This window comes from Astyanax mexicanus, chromosome 18, assembly GCF_023375975.1.
Source record: "Astyanax mexicanus isolate ESR-SI-001 chromosome 18, AstMex3_surface, whole genome shotgun sequence".
In the NCBI taxonomy this organism is placed as follows: domain Eukaryota; kingdom Metazoa; phylum Chordata; class Actinopteri; order Characiformes; family Acestrorhamphidae; genus Astyanax; species Astyanax mexicanus.
The window spans coordinates 45,859,355-45,883,343 of NC_064425.1; the positions used below are offsets into that span (position 1 = coordinate 45,859,355).

Genomic DNA, 23,989 nt, shown 5'->3' on the forward strand with positions numbered 1-23,989 from the left:
GATCCTGAGTGTAGGCTTAAAATGAGTTAAATTAAATTAACTCTTTGGTTTGGCTCAAAGTCAAATTTACTGTATTTATGGCTTCTCATTACTCAAGATAATTATTGGTGGTGAAGAAAAAAAGTAATAAATTATTGGTGATTGGTGTTTCAGTTTCCATTTAAGATCCAAAATCAATAAACAAGATGCAAGGTGCAAAACTGCAAAGCAAATTATAGACACTTAACATGTCCTGGCTGATTTACTACATTTAGGTCAGGAAAATGTGTTTAAATTTGCTCTTTTTCAGCTGCATCATCACTTTTAAATCATGATATTCCTACATTATGAACTCTGTCACACTGTAATACAGCGCAGCTTTAAGTCACGTCTCTTTCTCCGGAGTTTAACGCAGGGATGTGTGGCCCAAGGCTAACAGTGTAGAGAGTTAAGGCTAAAGGCAACGCTGCAGAATATTCTCCCAGACTCTTCCACAGATCACAGCCTCTACCTTCAGGCACTGGAGGCAGCGAGACACGAGCCGAGCCTGATACTACTGACTCGATTTTAATATTTAACATCTACAGTTCACAATCTGAATTATCTGCATTTTCTCAACAAAAATAAAAAGCACAAGAACAATGATTATGAAGAAAACTAGTCTAGCAATGATGTTCAAATATTAACCTGTAAAGTCAAAAGTCAGAAATGTGTGACTACATTTAAACACCCATTTCAGAGACTGAAATAGGACAGACTCTTGGATGCATAAAGCAGCCACTTGAGACATGATTCTCACTTTACACAGAGTTCTTCCCCAGAGACTCAAGTTGGACTCTAACACCAGAAATTCTCCTGAGAGCCCAAACTCAGAGATTCCAGAAACTTAAATTAGCTGCACATCCCAAACGCTGAACACTCTGACTCCAGAGACTCAAGCCTTCACTCGGACTCCACCCCACAGACCTAAGACCTGGACTTTCACATCCATCTCAGAAAATCTGCTCAAATCCAGCCTGAAAGTCTCAACTAAAGACTAGACTAAACCAGACACTATACAGACAGTCCAGCTCCAGAGATCTGACTTCTGTAGGGCTCCCACTAAAATAGATTCTACTCAGAGTTTTACTCTAGAGATCAGACTTGTGTTGGACTCCAATCACTCTACTCAACTGAGAGTCCTACTCCAGAAACTCAAATTAGAGAATTTTCTACCAACCAGAGTGTTGAGACAAAACTCAGACTCTTACTCAGAAACCTTACCCCCAGAGTCTACAGCTAGAGTCTGACTCCAAAACATTAACTCAGACTCAACCCCAGAATCTATAGCCAGAGCCCGACTCCAAAGCACTTCTACCCCAGAATATTAAAAAGGACATACATACCTGATAAGAGTTTAAACATGAACTCCTTATCCATTAACTTGACTCTGGACATCCACTAGAGACTCAACTTGAACTTTAACCCCAGACACTCAGAACTTGACATCTACACCAGAAATTCAATTTCCACCCCAGAGAACAGACGGTTGTGTTCTGTAAGATTACCTTGCAAATGACCTCAGAACACAGAAATGAATGTCTCTTTTTGTGTCTCACAGCACAGACTCATTCACTTTCTCTCACAAATGTTTTATACATGCTTACTATATGGTGTTACCACAGTTATTATTATCTTATTTTAGACAAAATTGTAAATGTTGCTCCATGCTAATGCTCTGTTGTTGAAACAGTTTTCTGGTTTTGCCCCATGTTTCCTCCACTGTGTACTGAAACTTCTATCAGACCTACAGACAGCTAAGAGGACTCCCGGGACCTGCAGAGAAAAGCTACTTTCGTCCTTACAACAAACAATTAACCTGCACCGCCTCAGAAACAGGAAAGAAAAGTCCCCAAGGAACACTCTACCAATATATGTGACACAGCGGATGTGTTCCAGCTGAATCAAAGCAAAAGTAAAGCAAACAAATCAATCTGTGACAAAAAAAGAAATATTACATTTCATAAAAAAGCCTGGCAGGAAATTGTATGAGTAACTCTGTGGGTTTTTCTCCAGATACGGCTGACACGTGAAGACGTGGAGGCAATAATGCTTACAGAGCGCCGGCATAATGTACCCTGCACCCGTACCGGCATTCGGAAATAAGCGATGGTGTAATACGAGCTTTTTTGATGCAGTTTCATATGAGGACACAATTCCAGACAGCCACTTAGCATTCATCTTCCACGTCACCAGCAGAGAAGAAGCAATAATAAGAGAAAAATGCTTTAAAATCTAAAATAACTCATTATCATCACGTGATTCTTCTTCTGAAAATACCCATCATGCAAAGCTTAGGGTTTCATAGGCCATTAATCTGTACTTGTCTTTAATTTAGATCATATAAAAAGGCAGCATCTTGATTTTATACCTAAATTCTGTCTCTAAAATTGTGACTTAACAAGGGAAAGCAAAAATTTAGAATAGTCGAAAATGGAGATGCATGTTTTTCATTGGACAGCAGCAATATATAGTGCACTCTAGTTTACCTGCAAGTTACAGTATTTTGCATCTACTCTCATTTGCAATTTCATCAAACTAGCTACCATGCAATAGATGCATCTGTTGCTACATAAGTTAACAGAGTGGTAAAGGAGAGCATGGTGTTGTTGATACTCGACAGCAGTTCATCAACCTAGACTCTAAAAATTAAAACCAACTAATGCTAACTTTTCCCACCTCTTCTCTCAAGCTAGAGCTAAGTACGAATCAGAGGGACGGCATCAGTTTATTTATTTTTGTATTAACCGGTGACACTAGAGAAAAAGACAAGCTTAATAAAATGTATAAAATTGATGACATGATTATGGTGTTATATACCAATCAGCCATTGCATTAGCTATTGCACTGCCTGCACTACAGATCTAAATCTATATTTTTCTCTTTTCATCAGACAGTAGTCCTAATAGGAGAGGAAATAAAACACCTGAGAGGTCGAAAAATGAAGCTAGAGTGAGATGTTTTGTTAAGTGCACACTATTCCATTTTTACATTTTACAATTTTTGTTCGCAAGAAGTTTAAACAATTTACACACAAAACGTCAAAACACGCAGGTTAATTTGTTTCACATTATATTTTTTAATTTAAATTCTGCAGTACTCTTGTTAAAAACTGAAGCATGCTGTGCACTGATACACGCTTGTGCATCTCCTCCAGTTCCTCCGTCTCCACTGCCCTTTATCCCTGATCTCGCTCTCCACTCATCATCCCTCATTACCCTGCCTCTTACCTCACCCGCTGAGGTCATCGCCACCCAGCACACTGATCTGAGGTCAGCTGTGGGTTTCAGAACGGCAGTTAATCACAGCCAAAGACCACAGGGACTGAACCTGGAGCTGCTGTAAGCAGCAGTGATGGCTAGCTGTCATCACTAATGAGTTATAGCAGGGGTCACTCCTTCCTCAGATCAATCACATAAACCACAGGACCCATTAAGGGCTAACACCCCCCCAACCACCACCCACCAACCAGGTTTTTTCTCTCTCGCATATAGTTGCTATTTTGGAGATACTTGTTTTTCATTGGACAGCGACACTATGCAAGTTCATATAAAAAAGAATGTTAATAATAATAGACAATAATAGATTAAACGTTGATTATCTGGTGATAATGGCATCTGTCAAGGGATGGCATCAAGAGTTAAGATCCAAATAAACATATTTGTACAGTAACACAATCTCCATGCCACCAACTGGATAGAAAATAAAACATAAGATGAAACGAAAGTGTAGACTTTTTGCTTTAATTCAAAAGTGTTTGAGAATTGTAACCAAAGCCTCCTCATTACAAGGGCTCAAAAAGAACCAATTGGACTAATAAACAAAAGAACCATAAATAAAATATAAATTTTTAATACGTTGTTAGGAATCCTTTGTACTCTGGTTCTCTTCTCTTTATGATGCTTTTCCCGTCTTTTTACTGCAGAGTATTTTGTTGTTTAGCTGGTTTGTGGGTCTTTCTTTCTTTTAGATTTGCCTTAACCTCTTAAGACCTGAACTCTTGCATAGCATGCATTTTTTATTTCTCTTTGCCAGTTTAGCTAATTGGCCCCTGATTAGAGTAAAAACAAAGAATTATCTTTTTATATGATGTAGTTTCTGAGAAAGGAAAACACATGGACTTTAGTTTTATCAATTTCAACATGCTCTCTCACGACTTTCTACTTCTCCCTCTTTCTTTCTCTCTACATCTTTTTCTTTCTCTCTACTTCTCTTTCTTTCTCTCTACCTATCTCTCTACTTCTTTCTCTTTCGTTCCCTCTACTTCTCTCTCTTCTTCTCTCTCATTCTTTCTCTCTACTTCTCTCTCTACTTCTCTCTCTTTCTTTCTCTCTACTTCTCTCTCTACTTCTTGCTCACTCTTTCTCTCTACTTCCCTTTTTTTCTCTCTACTTCTCCCTCTAATTCTCACTCTCTTTCTCTCTAGTTCTTGCTCACTCTTTCTCTCTACTTCTCTTCTCTCTATTTATCTCTACTTCTCACGCTCTCTTTCTCTCTTCTTCTCTCTCTTTCTCTCTACTTATCTCTACTCTCTCTTTCTCTCTATTTCTTGCTTATTCAGTATGTGTAATGTGTATTTATTTATTACTGTAAGCGCTGTGCTCATAAATGAGATAAATGAAATGTACAGAACATTTATCAAAAGTAAAAATCACATCGATCCTCCAGATCATGGAGTGATATCTGAGTCCGGTTCAGCTGTTCAGGTTCAGAAGCTCTGCAGCGTCTGCAGCGTCTGCAGCGTGTGTAGCAGTGTGGGTTCATTAGTGAAGGAGAGTCTGCAGGTCTGAGGCGTAGCGCTGAGTGACGGGTGGAGCGCTGGGGCTGTAGAGATGTGTGGAGCTTTCTCTCAGGATGGAGAAACACCGTTCACAGGTTCATCCAGGCCGGGTGGTAATTACCTCCCCCTGCAGCGGCTCCTCATTATTTCAGCTACCCGCCCGTCAGAGTCGAGAGCGGAGCTGCTGCTCCTACTGAGGTAATCGAAGATCCAGAACCGCAATTAATAAAGGAAACGGCCGGTCTGCTCTGATTACAGAGAAACCACCGGGAACAGTCTCCTGAGACTTCAGCGCTCCAGAAGACTGAAATCAGTGTGGAGGAGACGCGGAGACGGTGGAGACGAGGGGAGGAGGAGACGGTGGAGACGAGGAGACGGTGGAGACGAGGAGACGAGGAGACGGTGGAGACGAGGAGACGAGGAGACGGTGGAGACGAGGAGACGGTGGAGACAAGGAGACGAGGAGACGCCTGGAATGTCCTCAGCAGATCTTCAGGGTTTTTAGGGTGTTGAGCGATGAGGCCCTTCTAACCAATCAGTACACAATATTTAATCAGGAAATATATAATATAGTTATTGTAAACTATAAGCATATATTTAATAAATTAACTAAAATAAAAAAAAAACATCAACTAATTCAAATTTGTGCTTTTTAGTTGCCATAGGACTCATATCTGACTGACAGTGGTTCTAACCAATCAAAACTGCTTTTTAAAATAGCTCCTCCCCCTCGTGTCTACGTGATCCTTCTACTGATTTTCTGAAGGGTGTAGTAATGAGTCTGTTAGTCGTAGGACAATCTAACCAATCAGATTCATGATTTTTACTTCCGGAGGCGGGGCCATAGCTGTCTAACCCCTTCTCAGCAGTGTTCTGATGAAGACGCTACAAACACATTGGTTAGTAGTAAAACGGAGCTCATGCTCATTAGTTTAACAGCTGGCGAAATATCATAGAATAGCGACTGGAAATAAGACAGATATTTGAGTCATATCAAATTAAAAAGCTTCAATGTGAAACTAGTCCACAATAATAGAACACCTGCCTGGTTTTTACAGAAGGTTGAGCTCAGTGCTCAGAAAGCTCAAGCTATATTTTTTATTAATATAAATTATGATTATGATTGATTTGCTGTATCTAAGTGAAGTGGAGATGCCTGACGCAGCATGTTCAGAAAATAAGATCTTAATAAAAAGATTGATTTTATCACAGTGTTTACCTGGAAAACAGTCGACTGCTGCAGGTCCCAATTACTAACTACAAACTGGTAGGTGTTTATATGGAGGAGTTTCACTGTTAGAAAAGCTGAGCGGTGGGAGAGGTTTCAGCCTCTGGACACAATTACAAACAAGACAAGCACAAAAAGAGCTAGCAGAGTGACGGGTCAGAAACACGGAACAAAACAGAAAAACTACAATAAAAAAACAACAGCAATGAGCTACAGGACAAAGAGACTGCTGCCATTTATAGATTAAAATAATATATATATATATATAGTTTGTTAAAACTACTGCTTAAAATTGAGTTAATGGACAAAGTATTGGGACATCATGAAGGACGGGTATCGCTAAGGACTGAAATGTCTCAGTGGTTCCTGCAAAGTTGGGAGCATAAAATATATTGTATATATTTGTATATATTTCATATGTATTGTATATTTCCAAGAAATAATTCAGATGAATTATATTATGGTTATTGGTCATTTTAAGACAACGTCATGCCACTCATATAGTGAAAATATATTAGCATTATAATGCAATAAGCTTTTCTAATAATGTAGAATGTTAAATATCTATAACAATTAAATAATTAAATAAACATATAAATAAAATAAATTAAATCTAACGAAATTCAATAAACTAGTTCACACTTAAATATAAATCATCCTGAATGTTGAAATAAATCAGTTGTGACAGGAAACATAATCTAGTTTATCTCATGCAGTGATGATGAGGAGGATGATGATGATGCAATAGATCTGAATGATGAGCGCTCTTCCTCAGTCTCTGTTTTCATCCTGCTTTCAAAGAGAGAGGAAATCTTTACCATCTGTAATCTGTCAACATGAAATAAACTCAAACTCTGATTAAAGCTCACAGAGGAAGAATCCATGATAACACTTTAATGAAGCTCAGAGTTCATAAGGCTGCAATAATATCAGCACATAGAACACAGACGCCATTAGAAATCATTTAAATAACTAATAATATCACATTAAATCAGTGGTAAAAAGTCTGATATCATTATTTTATATTCCTGAGAGAACTCCAGAAATAGACTGGACATAATTATTATTGACATTATCAACCTAATAAAACTTTAAAAATAATAATTCCTGTAACTTTCAGGTGAGCTCAGCAAGAGAGACGAGGAGGCGGACGCTAATGCAAATGAATTTAATAAATAAAGAAAACCAAAGAAATAAACACAAAAACAGGAATAAACTGAGACAAGGAACGAGCAACCTAACTGACGTGAAACCCACAAGGAACACAGAAACAAAAGGGGCTATATATATATACAAAAGTAGACAAGAAAAAGGAAACACCTGGATACAAGCAACAAAAAAAACAATAATCAACTGATAGCGATATTGCTAATTCTGGTATCATTATGCATCCCTACTTAAGAGTGGTGTCACATCCTGGTCCTGGTCCTGTTCACTGTCTGTCCTGTTCTATCTCCGTGTTTTCACTGCCCTTATCTGTAGCTCCACCCATTCGTTACCCGTCCATGGTGGTTCCTATTTCCTGTTTCCTCCAGAGTATTTATACCCCAGTGCTTCCGTTTTCCTTTGTCGGTTCTTGTATGTTATTACAGGAAGTAAACACTCAGTATATTGTTGAAAAACAGGGAAAATACTTAACAAACAAACACACAGGTTTATACACATGAGATAAAGGTAAGATAAATATGAGATAACGTGAGAGTGAGAGGGGATTGCCATTTAGTTTATCAGATGTTGTGGTATTCCACAGGGTTGTGTGTTGGGGTCTCTGAAGCTGATGTAAAACATGATACTAAAAAAGATCTAAAGAACTGACTGAAGAACTGGAGTACAGATCTCAGTACAGAGTTTATGAAGATAAAGTAGCTCAATGCAATTATTAAAAACATTTGGACATACATATGCATATTCATACCTGTCAAGTTTTGGATTTTAAAATAACCAAGCTTCAGTATCCCTTACATTTTAAGACAGGTTTATAATATATCTGAAAAATAACCACATGTGAACCACAAACTACAAACTACAATTAGATTATCAGAATCTGATAGATCTATCTTTGTAGACCCTGAAATGCTGAGGACATTTCTTCATATATAATTCTTATAATGCAGCCCAAATGAAAACACTTTTTCTAACAGTTTTTGCAAAGTTAGAGACATTTCAGCTTGGAGAGAGACAGGAATTTATTTTTATAATTATAATATAATTACGGGAAAATGACATAAAAAAATACTCATACAGGAGGATGACGGGAAAGTGGGTAAAACACAGTAGTAGAGACTTGACAGGTATGTGGATAGAGTGAGAACTCTGTTCTAGCGACAGCAGTTCTGGTGTTTTACGGGTCTCTAAACGGTTCTCCTGCAGCAGAACTGATACAGACCTTATAGCTGGAGCCCAGCTGATGGATGGCGAAGATCTGAGCCGGGTTTAAAGCTTCACTGAACACGTAGATCGCACCCAGCTGCCCACAGAACACCCGGTTAGCGTCCGCCGTCTCAGACGAGCCCAGGAAACATTTATCATAACTCTGAGAGGAGAGAGGAGGAGGAGAACAGCTCAGAATAGACAGATCATATCTCCAGTAAAAAGAGGAGAACAGTGACGTTAGATTGAGGGTTTTTATACAGAACAACTTAAACAATCAACCAGTAAAAAACATGACAGTCTGGGAGAGATGCAGTACTGAAGACTGACATCTACAGTCCACTCACCCACTTAATAACTTTACACTGGATTAAAGATGAAGAAGATTAATGTAAAGCAGTGGGTGTGGGATGTGTGGGAGGTGTGGGAGGTGTGGGAGGCGGTGGGTGGCTCTCTTACGTCGTTGGTGTTGACGTGCCAGGCCATGTCTCCGTACGACACCAGCTGACCGTTAACGTAGCAGCGGATCTCACTGTTCCTCCAGCGGTTGTAGATGTGAACGATGCTGATCATGTACCACTGCAGACAGAGGAACAGAGGAACATACTGTACCAGTTATTCTGCAATACATACTGGAACACTTTAAAATCTGATCAGCTCAAACAGAAATTCCCATAGTTTCACACAAGATGATTTTTTGATGATTTTTAGATCATTTAAAACTAAAAACCTATTTAAGTTTGCTTCTTTATTCAATTTTGCTTAGACTATGTCAGATGGATGGATGGATGGATGGACGGATGGCCAAACAGATGGATGGATGGATGGATGGATGGACAAAAAGACGACTGGATAAATGGATGGATAGGCAGACAAATGAACAGATGGGTGGATGGATGGATGGATGGATGGATGGATGGATGGGCAGACAAATGAACAGATGGATGGGTGGATGGACATATAAATAGATGGACAGTTGGATCTATGAATGGATGGGTGAATGGAGAGATGAACCAAAAGATGGACAAACTGACAGCAAAATGGATAGAGCAATTGACAGGAATAAAAAAGGATGGATGTCAAGAAGAAAACAGATAGATGGCTGAAATAGAAATGGACTAAGGTATGCATAGATGGGTGAACATAGATTTATGGACTTATTTACAATTAATAGATCAGATGGACAGGGGGATGAATGGATAAATGAATAGATGATCAGATGGACTGATGGAAAGGGGGATGAACGGATGGATAAATGAATAGCTGTTCTATGTTTTCAGGTGATTTTTATGGAGATCTGGTTGGAGCTGCAGATTCTCACTCTTCACCCAGAGCTGAATTTAAGAGCAGAAACTCTAAAGCACTAAAATCTGAATTGAGACATGAATAATAGATCAGAGCCAGAGACCAGAGACACGTTTAAAAACAGGGACACTGCAGGAACTACAGATCAGAGAGAGAGAGAGAGAGAGACAGAGAGAAAGAGAGAGAGAGTCAGAGAGAGAGACAGAGAGAGAGACAGAGAGAGAGAGACAGAGAGAGAGACAGAGAGAGAGAGACAGAGAGAGAGAGAGAGAGAGAGAGAGAGAGAGATTTTTACACATTTTTATTTCACACACACCCTGCTGGGGATCATTAAAAACTAAATAAAATCCAAAATATTATGGGTAAACCAACATCTACATACAATCTTTATTTATTTGTTTGCACTCATCACATAGTTTGTTTATTTTTACACCAGGGATCACTCCTGGGTCTTCCTACAGTACTCAACATTGGTTACTCAGTACACCAGTGACGACTTTCTTCTTCAAGACATTCCAAACAGCTGTACTGTTTTTCACCCACAGGCTCTCATACACTCTTACAGCTCTCTGTTTTTATATTAGTTATTCCCCTGTAGATTTAACGAAAATCTAAAACTGAGTTTAGACATTCAGTACTGTTTATTGTTTGAATAATAAATGTATCAGGACACAACTGGACAACAAAACACACCTAAATGTCACATGATCCAATACTTTTGCTTGGTTGTTTGGTTCAGATAAAAGGTGCTGAATCTTCAGAAATGTGTATCAGATAATTCATCTTTCAATATTTAATGTAAATGTTTTGAGTCTACAGCAGAAACAAAGTGATCAGTCTCACTTATCCAGTACTTCTGGAAAAACACTGTAACACTAAATAAAACAGCCTGATCTTTTTTTAAGGGATAAAGAAATTTAGAGAACGGTAAATTATGTAACATAAATCTGCATTAAGACACTTGCAGGGAATTGGTTATTTAATGCATTTTGATTTTGCACACAGAGATGCTCTTAAATGCCGTAATAAACTCACTGATCCGTATCAAACCTCTAATCTCTAATCTCACATACATTCAAAGAAATCAGTGGGTGTAAAAAAGCTTCACGCTCCTTTTAATCACTTTATATTAGCCTCATATTAATTTCACCTGACACTAAATTCTCTTTTAATCACTGTAAAGACCTGAGAGTGGACCGAACTGCTTGGGGCTGTACTTCAGCGTGTTCCTGCAGCTGAATAAAGAATACAGGATGAATCAGAGATCAGACTCAGTTAATTTCCCTCTTTTTACTGACATTTCAGTGCAGTTAATACTTACTGGTAAAGAGGGGGGGAATAAAATCACATTTATAAACAGCAATAATTCTAATAGATATAGTCACAAATATTTAAGAAAATATTACACAAATCTAGTATAAAACTGATCTGATTAAATAAAGAATATTAATGCTCCATCCTATCCTATTATACTGTATCTCTCAGATTATCAACAACTGCATGCTTAGAAAGTCTTCTTAAGGGGAGCTATATATATATATATATATTTATATATATATTTATGCACATTGAATTCTGCGTGATTTGATCAGCCGTGGTTTTATGTTTTTTGGATACAATCCGGGTTAGCACCCGAACATCCCTTTCAGACAGCTTCCTCTTACAGCGTCCACAGTTAATCCTGTTGGATGTGGTTGGTCCTTCTTGGTGGTATGCTGACATTACCCTGGATACCGTGGCTCTTGATGCATCACAAAGACTTGCTGTCTTGGTCACAGATGCTCCAGCAAGACGTGCACCAACAATTTGTCCTCTTTTGAACTCTGGTATGTCTCCCATAATGTTGTGTGCATTGTAATATTTAGAGCAGAACTGTGCTCTTACCCTGCTAATTGAACCTTCACACTCTGCTCTTACTGGTGCAATGTGCAATTAATGAAGATTGAACACCAGGCTGCTCCAATTTAGCCACACACACACAATCATAGCTGTAAAAGTAAAAAATTGAGCTGAATAAGATTGTGAATAAAGCAGTGTAAAGTTTACCTTGCGAGGCTGGAAGTCATATTTGACGCAGTGCTGGAAACCTTTGCCTTTAGATTTCAGCGACGTCACGATTAAACAGTTCCCCACAAAATGAGCCGAGTAGCCGACTCCTTTACTGGTGCGGAAGCTGTTAAAAACACATACAGAACCGGTTTCAGTATTTTCCCTGTTAAAAAATCTGATAATAAATATACAGTTCTGAAAAAAGACACTATTATTTGAGGTCTGAAAGTTCTGCATCTTTTTTGTTATTTCAGTCATTTCTCATTTTCTGTAAATAAATGCTCTAAATGAGAATATTTTTATTTGGAATTTGGGAGAAATGTTGTCTGTAGTTTATAGAATAAAACAACAATGTTCATTTTACTCAAACATAAACCTATAAATAGCAAAATCAGAGAAACTGATTCAGAAACTGAAGTGATCTCTTCATTTTTACAGAGCTGTGTGTAATGTACATAAGGATCAATAATTAAGCAGGTATCCCAATACGTTTGTTTATATACTGTAGTAAATGTAGTAATTACATTGATAAAGAACTTTTATCATAAAGTGTCGTTTTTTAAAGCTCTAAAAGAATCTCTAATAAATATATGTTTGTTTTTTTCTATGGAATCCATGAGGGAAATATTTTAAAGGCAGATTACTTTAAATAAACTTGTAGTAAAGTTTGCAGTGAGAAGAGATATTTTTTAATTCAGGGTTCTGGTTCTGCTGAGGGGCTGTGGGTCGGCTCGGTGCTGAAATGAGATTAGCACGGTGCATCTCTGCAGACCCATCACACACCCAGCACAGCCTGCATGATGCCTGAATACAAATAGAGCAAAACAGGAAAAAAAACACTGTCCGGTTTATACTGAGGGTAGATGAGGTTATATAAGGTTATATAAAGTGTATAAACACAGAGTTAGAGGACAGACCAGGTTCTGATTCACACTCTGATTCTGATAAACCATCACATAATAATCAGCAGCTCACACTAAATGAACAGACAGGGTATGTATCTGTAAAATACCTACAAGGTTATCTACTGCAGCTCTTTCAGACCTGAATTATGATCCAGTGCTGAAAAATATAAGTATGGGGTTTTCTGTCTGTAATGCACTCCAAGAATACATATATTATTACTATTTCTATGTTAATTGCAGTGTTATCAATTGGCTAACATTGCTATTTGTATTATATCTAACTTTTATATCACTTTAATATAATATTTTAATAGTACAAAAATAGTAAAAAAATAGCATCAGCAGCCAGAGCCCGAGAGAGCAGAGTGGGCGGTGCTCTCTCTCTGGGTGGGTACAGCAGCCACTGTTTTTTGTCCTTCATGCTTTATCATTTTTCTCTTATTTTTACCCAAATGTTTGCAGAGCTCTTCCGTCCCTGCCTCCACCACACACACACACACACACACACACACACACACACACACACACACACACACACTAGACAGACACACTCTAACACACTCTTCTCTTAACGCTAAAGCTTAACTCCGCGTGTCCTGGGACCACTGCAGATAAACACAGAGCCTCCGGGCTATTGATCTCAGCTTTAATTACCCACAAGTCTCTTCATAAGGCTTTCCTTTAGTGCTCCAGACATTAAAAACCCAAATTAATAGCGCTTTCTCCCCCGGTGGAGACCCGCCTCTGATTCCGGAAACTCCCGCCCACCCGGGTTCACTCTTCTCCTCCTTTAATCAGCAAAATCTGACCTGATTCTCATTCATACAAAACATTAAACATAATTCACCCGTCGCCACAGAGCAGAGTCCCGTAACAAAGCTTGTTCTGCAGGCGGTGGAGACGCCAGGACATCGGGACATCAGGACATCAGTGTCCCAACAACAAACAAACAGAGCATCCAGAATAATCTCCTTCAGGAGCCGCCGGCGGCTGGCGGTGAGCCCGGGCTCCTCACCGTGGTGCACGGTGGTGATTAACTCACCAGTACAGGTAGGGTTTGTCTTTGTCCACGTTGATGTTGTTGAGCGGGTCCATGCGGAACCAGGTGTTGAGACTGAAGCCGCTCTGATAAGGCCACTTGGCGATGGGAGGTAAAGCAATCGCCTGCAGAAACAGAGATAAAAAGAGCTGCTGAGATTCTCATCACTGCAGGAAACAAGAGCACAGAGTTACTGATGCTCTGATACAGCTGATCTAAACACATCCTGCTATTAATCAGTAGTTAAAGTAAAGAAATAATGTTTATACTCTGTGTTTATTGTACAGAACAGATAACAGGTATTGGGATTAAGTACATGTCTCTAATTTTAAAGAAAAGCTTTGTTCTATGGCGTCACATCAATGTCAAGTCGAGGGCGCAAAAATACCAGGTAAAAAAATATCCAGCGTGTTTTAACATTGTGAGTGTTTAAATTAACTTCTCGTGAACACAAATGTGAAACTAGCGAGCAAAAAAAAGTGAATGGTGTGAGCGCTGAAGAAAATGTTGCTCTCAAGCTTCATTTTTCTCCTCGCGCGCTGTGTGAATTACCTGCTGCAGCAGTTTCTGCTCGACTGAGTTTTTTCAAGTTTTGAAAGAGGTGGTTTTGATAGTTTGGGGGTGGGGTCAGGATCACCTCCCTCAGCGAATGCTGTGGTGAGAAGGACGGCAGGAGAGTTAGCTAGCTGGCTATGCTAACATCCAAACAACTCACTCTCCCGTGCTGTTCACCCAGAGAGACGGACACTATAAGGAACTAAACTCGAGCAGACAGTCGGCGCGCTGGAGATCGTGTTGTTTGGATGTTTGCATAGCCACTTAGCTAACTCTCCTGCTGTCCTTCTGTTCACACAGTGCGAGAGGAAAAAAAGCACCAGAGAGGAGAAAAATGAAGCACCATTCACTTTTTTTTGCTCGCTAGTTTCACATATGTGCTCATGAGAAGTTCATTTAAACACTCAAAATGTTAAAACACGCTGGTTCATTTTTTTCTCCTGGTATTTTTGCGCCCTCGACTTTTGACATTGATGTGACGCCATATTGTTCTCCATTCCAGAGCTTTCAAAGAGGTAAGGATGATCATCACCATTCCTAACAACTGTACCGGATGGAGCGCAATCATTCCAAAGAACACAGTTCTGCTGCTCTACAGCTCAATACCGGGGGTTTATACCCCTCTTTATAATCCAAGTCTAGCGTACAGATTAACAATAAAAGGTTCCTCTTCATCTTCATCTTACTAATATGTAATAAAATGTGTTATTAGGAATATAGATCATTAAAACTCACAGCAGCACTCCGGCCTGGAAAGTTGAAGAAAGCGTCGGGTCCGTGTCTCTGCGGCATCTGATTCAAAACAGCCAGTAGCTTCACTGCATGCCTCGGCTACACACACACACACACACACACAGTTACACACTACAATATATTATAAACAGATATATAAAAATTAGGGCTTATACGTTAATAGTTGACACAAGCAATTCATTTTGAATCAATCATTTTGAATTCTGCGTGATTTGATCAGCCGTGGTTTTATGTTTTTTGGATACAATCCGGGTTAGCACCCGAACATCCCTTTCAGACAGCTTCCTCTTACAGCGTCCACAGTTAATCCTGTTGGATGTGGTTGGTTCTTCTTGGTGGTATGCTGACATTACCCTGGATACCGTGGCTCTTGATGCATCACAAAGACTTGCTGTCTTGGTCACAGATGCTCCAGCAAGACGTGCACCAACAATTTGTCCTCTTTTGAACTCTGGTATGTCTCCCATAATGTTGTGTGCATTGTAATATTTAGAGCAGAACTGTGCTCTTACCCTGCTAATTAAACCTTCACACTCTGCTCTTACTGGTGCAATGTGCAATTAATGAAGATTGAACACCAGGCTGCTCCAATTTAGACATGAAACCTAAAATCCCACACTAAAATGATGACAGGTGTTTCAGTTTCATTGTCCAACACCTGTAGTGAGTTACATTGTATTTCAGGCTGAATATTTAAACTGTAACAGGCACACATTACTCTGTTAGATACTCCGCCCTCAGCTTCAGCAGCGTGAGTCTCTGTGATGGGCTGGTACTCCTCTGTGTTTAGAGAATGAGAGCAGCTTCAGTGTGGCGAGTCTCAGCATCAATACTGCATCAATATCTCTCACTCCATCCAGCAGCTAATCAATATCTCAGGAGATCCCTCTCGCTCTGAGCCTGATCGCTCTGGAGGAGCTGTGGGAGAATCACTGACCACCTGACCACAGAAACACCACTATCCAAACAAAGCCCCGCCCCCCCGGCTTACCCACAATCCTCCTTCTCCTCTCAGCATGCTGAACAGCAGCTTCAGCTCCTTCACTGTGATGCTGTAACTCGCCAGCACTCCCAGCATGTCCACCAGAAGATCTACAGACAGAGACACACAAGCTTCAGAATCCTTTAAAATCTAATTTACATCCCTACACCTCAACTAAACTACAGCATTTTCACACTTTCACATCTTTTCATGGGATAGTGCTGAAGATTAGACACTTTAACACAATGTAAAGAAGTCACATAGAACTTATATAACCTCTAAATATCTCAACACACAGACATTCATGAGAATGGAAATTCACCCTCAATTCAAAACACATCAGAATAGATGATCTGCTTTCTGAAGTCAGATGAAGAATATGCACTGATATTATGTTTATATAAAGGCTGGTGATGCAGATCTTTAAATGTAAGATAAGGACATCTGCCTGCAGAGATTAAAGGAAGTATAAAGCACATTTATATTGATTATCGGCGTCAGGAACGCCGTCAGGAGCCGGATCAGGACGAGACAGAATTCACACCGAAACACTGCAGAATAACTCAGAGAAAACAGAGAGAGAGAGAGAGAGAGAGAGAGAGAGAGAGCGGCAACAGCACATCAATTACTGACTGAACGAGGGGAGAGGAGGGCATCAGCGCTCGTCATTCAGAAAATGTAATATTCCTCTAAACTGCCGTTAATTCTCATTACAGAACAGATTTACCCCCCGATCTCTCTCTCCTTCCTAAACCTGATGAATTCCACTGTGGCTGAGATATCAACTTCATCCATATTTCCCTCCTTTACTCGCTCTCTCGCTCTCTCTCTCTCGCTCTCTCATGCATTAGCGCATTAGCAGCTAAAGGGAAATCCACCGCTTAGTTTATACAGTATTTGTTTTATACAGAACAGTCAGGTTCTGAATCATCTGAGAATCATGGTTCTGAAGTCTGAATCCAGAGGAGAACAGTTATGGAAATCTGTAACTAATCATTTAAGAAGAGTGTATTGATTAATACACTATATGGACAAATATATTTGGGCACCTGCTCACTGCATCATTATATCTTCCAGAAAGAATAAAGCACAGTTTCTCCTGCTTTTGTTGGAGTAACTGTCACTAATGTACAGGGAAGACTTTCTACCAGATTGTGGAGCATTACTGAGGTCAGGATGTTGTCATTCAACTACATGAATCACAATCAGAAATCACAATAAGAATCACTGAATCATCTGAATCACTATCTAAATCAGATATCACTACATGAATCGTTATCCGAAATTGCTACAAGAATCACCATATTAATCACCACATGAATCACTATCTGAATCGCTTTCTGATATCACTATTTGAAATCACTATATGAAACGCTATCTAAATAGTGAGTGGCAGGGTGAGCGGCAGGGAGAGCGGCAGGGTGAGCGGCAGGGCGAGCGGCAGGGAGAGCGGCAGGGCGAGCGGCAGGGTGAGCGGCAGGGCGAGCGGCAGGGAGAGCGGCAGGGAGAGCGGCAGGGTGAGCGGCAGGGCGAGCGGCAGGGAGAGCGGCAGGGCGAGCGGCAGGGTGAGCGGCAGGGTGAGCGGCAGGGCGAGCGGCAGGGAGAGCGGCAGGGAGAGCGGCAGGGTGAGCGGCAGGGTGAGTGGCAGGGTGAGCGGCAGGGCGAGCGGCAGGGTGAGCGGCAGGGTGAGCGGCAGGGCGAGCGGCAGGGTGAGCGGCAGGGTGAGCGGCAGGGCGAGCGGCAGGGCGAGCGGCAGCTGATCCTCACCTGCGATCATGTCGTCTACTGAACTCATCCTGATCAGCACCAGCTGGATCAGCCCCACCTCCGTGCAGGTCTGCAGGTTGCGGACGCTCTTGCGCAGGATGGCGGTGAACATGCTCCAGATCTCCGCCTGGCACGTCACCCGGCAGTGCTCCAGCAGCTCCACCATGCACACCATGCTCTCCGCATCCTGGATGATGAAGTTCGTCTCCAGGTCAAACTCACCTCCAACCAACTGCAGAGCACAGAGGAGAGAGACACAGAGACAGAGAGAGAGAGAGAGACACACAGAGAGAGAGATTCATACAATCAGAAGAATATCAAGGCTAAACCCTTAAATTACACTATATGGACCAATAGTATTTGGACACCTGATCGTTCATTGCTGTGAGGGTTTGACCAAACAACTGTAGAGGAAATCAGGAGAAACAGATATGATTCCTAAAAACAGGGGAATTTCAGGGCAACTTCTACGTTGGCACACCTCAAAATATACAATATGGACCAAAAGTATTTGGACACCTGGTCTTTCATTGCTGTGAGGGTTTGATTGCACTCTAAACTCACAACCCAACTGTAGGGGACAGCAGGAGAAACAGAGATATGTGATTCCGAGAAGCAGAAAAGTACTGGGACCTCCTCTTAAACTATACGATATGGACAAAAATATATACCATTACACTTAAAATCTCAATAAATACATTTTAACTTGTACAAGTTTGTTAAAAAGGTACTGAATAAACGTGTGTATATGTGTGTAATAATTTGGACATTTGATCAATTTTGTGTGATAAATTAGTGTATATCTAAGGATATTTTCTATGTGGATCGTCTCCTGTCTCACATATCAGAAAAGTGTCGGCCTAAATTTCTGACTGCCCTCTCCAGCTCTCCAGTTCTTCATAACAATCATCATTAGCATATCTGTAAACAATAACCAATGATTTTATTCTCGTACTTCATCAAGCATGAAATTGACCACCCAGTTCCTCGGCTCGCGCTCGGCGTCGCCTTGAGCCATCTTCAGTTCAGAGCTGCAGAGCAGGCATGTGGAAAATAAGCTGTGAATCTGGCAGCAGCAGCATTAGCATGATAAACAGACAATAGCGTGGCAGGAAGTGGCGGCGGGTCGGAGTCTGGTGACGAGCTGAATTGTTGAGTGGTTTTATTCCAGCAGGGGGAAGTGAATCAGTCTTATCAGAGCTCGGCTGCTGGAAATCAGGATGACTCTCTGTGTGATTCAGATGGTTTTGGGTCTTTGGGTTTGACTGACGGGAACTCGTCCACTGTACTCATCTCCCACAATGCAACAGCTGATGAGCGTCGCGACAAAACACTCCGTCTTCTCCTCCCTTCATCTGACGGGAGATCTGCACGGAGCCGCGAGGGGGAGGAGGAGGAGATATTTACGGAGAGTGAGTCAGTGTGGAAACGAGTCGCAGTTCTTTCAGGATCTATAAAAACATCTTTCCTACAGTTTATTCAGCCGCTGTCAAATCATCTCCTCTGTGCGTCGATTAACACCTACATACTACTCAAACAACTCAACTCAACAGTGCAAACAAACCCACAGGATGGAGTACTGTGTCCCATGATTTTTGCCATTTCACACATAGGGCCCTATTTTATCGATCAATAGCACTTTGGACAATTACGTATTGCGCAGATGTATTTAGGGCGTGTCAAAAGGCATGTACTAATTCTCTTAATTAATCATGGGTGTGGTTAATTTTGGTCGTAATGTAAAATAAACCAATCAGAGTGTCTCTTGCTCATCATTCCCTTTAAGAGGTAGGTGAGCTCTGACTTTGCTGTTTCTGTTTCTGGTTGAGTTAAGCATCTAGCAAACTGCGTAACCTTATAATCTAAATTCTCTCCAGTTGTTTAGAAATTGGACTCCTGTAGCCCTTTCACATGTTCACTCTCTTTTATTACTGATTGTTCATTTAATAAAATTACGAGACATTTTCAATTAAAAAAACGTATTTAAAAAATAGCATCCCTATCAGCTTCAAACTGTCGGAATCTGTCTCTTCCTAATACAGATATGACAAAATAAGAAAAGAAAGGCAATATATGCTGATATGCTAAAACACCAACAGGTGAATCCCACAGAGACGATGCTCCACCTGCTGTAAACCTGCAGAATAAACATGTAAGTGCTGTTAAGTAAAAATACAACACAGTAAAGTTCTGTTCTGAGGGCAGAAGCTCTGTGATCAGTCTGAAGAGTTTCTCTTTATCCAGCTGCTGGGAGGAAGTGTCTGAGACTAAAGCTGGACGTTTGTTCTCTATAAATAAATAATAATTGGCTGAAATGTTCTACAGAGCTTTATCTGCTACTGAGTCACCAACTAACACAGAAACCCTGCTATTAAAAAGGAGCACCTGACTCTGATAAAGAGGGCAGACTGTCGCCTCGAACATATCTACACTAACAGCCCACCACAAACCTTATATAATATATATATAATATAATATAATATAACGCTATTTATATACAGCAGATTCTTATTTCCTTCCATTGCAGAGGATCCAGAGTCTACACAAAGTCCAGACATGCAGAACAGCAGCCTATCACAGGGGAGCACTAGTGCTGGATGGTATGCTCAATATATATATATATTCACATTTTTTAAATTTCACTGTATTAATATTATAATTTAGTCTGTTTTTTTGCATGACCACGCTTTTATGTATGTTTGTTTAGTATTCAATGAGATATTTCTTGATTTTTTTTATTATTCCACAAGTAAAATATTATATTATTCCACAAGTTTAATATTCCAGTAATTTACGACATGTTATCCTTAAAGCCAAAGAATTGAATTACTATAATGGATGTTCCAAATTCACAATTTCATTGGTTTTCCAGTTAACAAATATTCCACATTTTAATCTGCATTAATATTATCCTTTAAGGTGCAGATTAAAGATATTTGAAAGGACTGTACTTAAAGTATTTGAATAATTTCACAGCAGTGCAGCCTGAAGTTAAACAGTAAACTTCAGGATGATCAGAATAACAAAATGCATCCAGAAGCTGCAACAATCAGCATGAAAATAACCTTCAATTTAAAAGAGATAAAGGGAAATTGTATTTAATGCTGAATATCTTAATTAGAATATCTATTTCCTGCAGCTTGTATTCAGTTCAGACTAAACCCATCACTGTAAATAAACTCAGACACCGTCATAAAGCAATGAACCTCATCTGCAATCTAATTTATTATCCATTATGAATCCAGAGAATTGGGTTGAAATAACTGCTTTGTGTATTTAGAATGGCTGAGTGCAGCGAGGCGCAGCAGCCAATCAGAGCAGCAGCAGAGAGACGAGCTTCATCTTACGCAACACAGCAGCGCATCCCGACCCAGCATTCAGTAAATTACATTTTCAGAACCAGAGAAATCTTTATCTGAGGGAATAAGTGTGACTGAGTTTACTCCTGAAACTCTAAACTATTTCTCCCAACTGTTTCTGCAAATCAAAACCAACATTAATAACAGTAAATAATAAACAGATTAGATTCAGTGAGCAAAGCAGCAATATTTTACTGTTATTGTGAAAAATTATTTTTAAAAAATACTTTATGGTGTATTGAGGATTTTCTCAGTAAATCTCCAAACCAGCACCAGAGTGATTAGTTTGTGGTAAGAATGTGATCTGGTCTCAATCCGACCCAAATATCAAACTGCACTGACAGTAAATTTGACTTTTATAAAGAAGTTTCGAGAGAGACGCTGTGCTTGTTTGGGTTTTAGATGCCTGTGTGAAAATAAACCAAACCAGGGGAGAAATGGCTGAAATAACAAAATGATGCAGAGCTTTCAGACCTCAAATAATGCAAAGAAAACAAGTTCATATTCATAAAGTTTTAAGAGTTCAGAAATAATCAATATTTGGTGGAATAATCCTGGTTGGTTTTTAATCACAGTTTTAATTTTATTTTAATTTTTTATCTTGGCATCATGTTCTCCTCCACCAGTCTTACACACTGCTTTTGGATAACTTTATGCTGCTTTACTCCTGGTGTAAAAATTCAAGCAGTTCAGTTTGGTGGTTTGATGGTTTGTGATCATCCATCTTCCTCTTGATTATATTCCAGAGGTTTTCAATTTGCTAAAATTAAAGAAACTCATCATTTTTAAGTGTCTCTTATTTTATTATGCGTAGTTTATGACGGGATTATAAATACAGTGTTTACAGGAAGTGTTACCAAACGTTACTTTAATAAGATTCACTTTCATTCAGTCAAACACTACACAGTAAAAATCTCCTGGGTTTCTCCGGCGTTCAGGGAGTCGAGTCTCCTGCAGTAAATCAGTGAATAGATGTTGACTCACATCAGTATCAGTAACTGCAGGGTCCTGTGAGGATCTGAGTTCTACTGAAAATCACAGAGCCTCGTCCTCCTGCTTCTACTCCACTAACAGCACCAGCGCACCATCAAACTCACCATCAGCTGATCCTCGGCTCGCCGTGCAGATCCACCGGCACTGAATCAGGTAATTAAATATCACGCTCAGACGTTTAAGATTCAACATTTGCTTTTGATGGGCTTTTCTTAAGTAACAGCGAATAAAAGAGCAGAACTGAGAGTCGGACTTTAATTCAGCTCTCAGTCTGTAAATGTTTCATTTGTAGAAGAGGAACAGCGCCGACAAACCAATCGATGCTCAGTAAGAGACTTTTCTAATGCGTTTCTGGAGAAACATGAATACATTAGAATTATTAAAAGAGCATTTCAGAGATCAGCAGCCTGAACGAATGCGCTTTTCTCAAGACACTAATAAATTAAACTACAAGTGCTGCTGATTCAGTCAAATGGAAAAAGGAAAGTAAAATCCCTGCTGATTCAAGTCCTAAAAAGCAGAGCGCATGAATCTACACACAATCAATATCACACACCCGCACATTAGCCCAAGGTTAGGATCTATACTGAGATACAAAAGGCAAAATATCACTTTTCTGTTCAACATTTAAATGCATTTAAAATCATGATAGATAGATCAAGTGCGTTTAATCGTGGAAGGAGCTGAAATGAAAATGGACAATATGAGCACACGCTTTCATTAGCATTACAAATTTAAGAAATTGAAATGAAGGCCAGTCAATCCAAAGAGAAGAAAATTTTCACGTGCAGTCACTGCAAAAACCATAAAAAACAATGATGAAACTGGCACTCATCAGCACATAGCACATTTTTTATACTGTGTTGTAGAGTTTATCGGCTTCATGATCTGGTGTTTGGTGTAGACAGCAATTCATGAGCTGTACTGGCACAACACACTAAGAGTAAAAATAAGAGTTTTGAAAGTTCTGGGGCACATATTTAGAGTTAAGAACAACACTGTATAGAAATGTGTTTGAAAAAAAAAATTCTAAAGCAATTAGGTATAAACATAACATGACTGTTCACGTAAATGAGCTGCTGGTGTATCTCCACAGTGTGAACATGCAGCTCAGTTTCCTCTGCTGAGACGCACAACAGCGCTGCGCTGTTAAGATATGAACGCGCCAAAGTCAGAGCTCACCTGCCTCTTAAAGGGAATGACTACTGACACACTGATTGGTTTATTTCACGTTCTGATTTGTTTAACACTTTCTTCTTTACTTAATAATTTCATATATTTTCTTCATACTTTGAATGGGTTATTATTCATCTTTAATTTTAAAACATTTTAAAATAATAAAAAAGCTCTAAATTTAAAGTATGTCCAAACTTTTGACTGGTACTGGTCCATTTACTCCAGATGGTTAATTTACTGTAATTATGCACACTTTGCTTAGATTTACATTTTTATAACATTGTAATTTTACCATCTTACCCACTCTAAAACTGCAGCAACATCAGAATCTTCCTCTCTAATTACATGTTGAATAAATCACTACAAATAAAAATCCACTTTTTCTCCAGTTGTATTAAAGCCTCAATAAAAATAAGGCAGTAAACACAGAAATGACAAGAGCAGAAGCTGAAAACACTTATCTAACATTCAGTGAAAAAACGTCGTCCCATTTCCCCCTCAGCTCCAGAGAACACAATACAGAACTCTCTAAGTTCACCCGGCTCTTCAAAACACACGTAACTCCAAAGCAACATCAAACTGCTGTGTTTTCTTTCATTCCGGTTAATTCCTCACACTTCTGCTGATAACCAATCCCCAAAAACCCATTCTTCAGTCACAGTCTTATCTTTAAACAGGAAACGCAGCTTTTCCTGCTTTTTTCCAAATGT

General features: G+C 39.7%; 1 protein-coding gene across 3 annotated transcripts in view; it reads right to left on the reverse strand.

Annotated features, from left to right (window-relative positions):
* The window catches only part of nbeab (neurobeachin b), a 301,773-nt gene that overhangs the window by 235,239 nt on the left and 42,545 nt on the right, over nt 1–23,989 (reverse strand). For all 3 annotated transcript variants that reach the window (XM_049466932.1, XM_049466931.1, XM_049466933.1), the window contains exons 2-8: nt 17,752–17,983; nt 15,994–16,094; nt 14,985–15,080; nt 13,698–13,819; nt 11,748–11,874; nt 8,856–8,975; nt 8,413–8,559 (exon numbers count right to left, since the gene is read on the reverse strand). In XM_049466932.1, the coding sequence (XP_049322889.1) occupies nt 8,413–8,559; nt 8,856–8,975; nt 11,748–11,874; nt 13,698–13,819; nt 14,985–15,080; nt 15,994–16,094; nt 17,752–17,983 (945 nt within the window). The remainder of the gene's footprint in view (nt 1–8,412; nt 8,560–8,855; nt 8,976–11,747; nt 11,875–13,697; nt 13,820–14,984; nt 15,081–15,993; nt 16,095–17,751; nt 17,984–23,989) is intronic.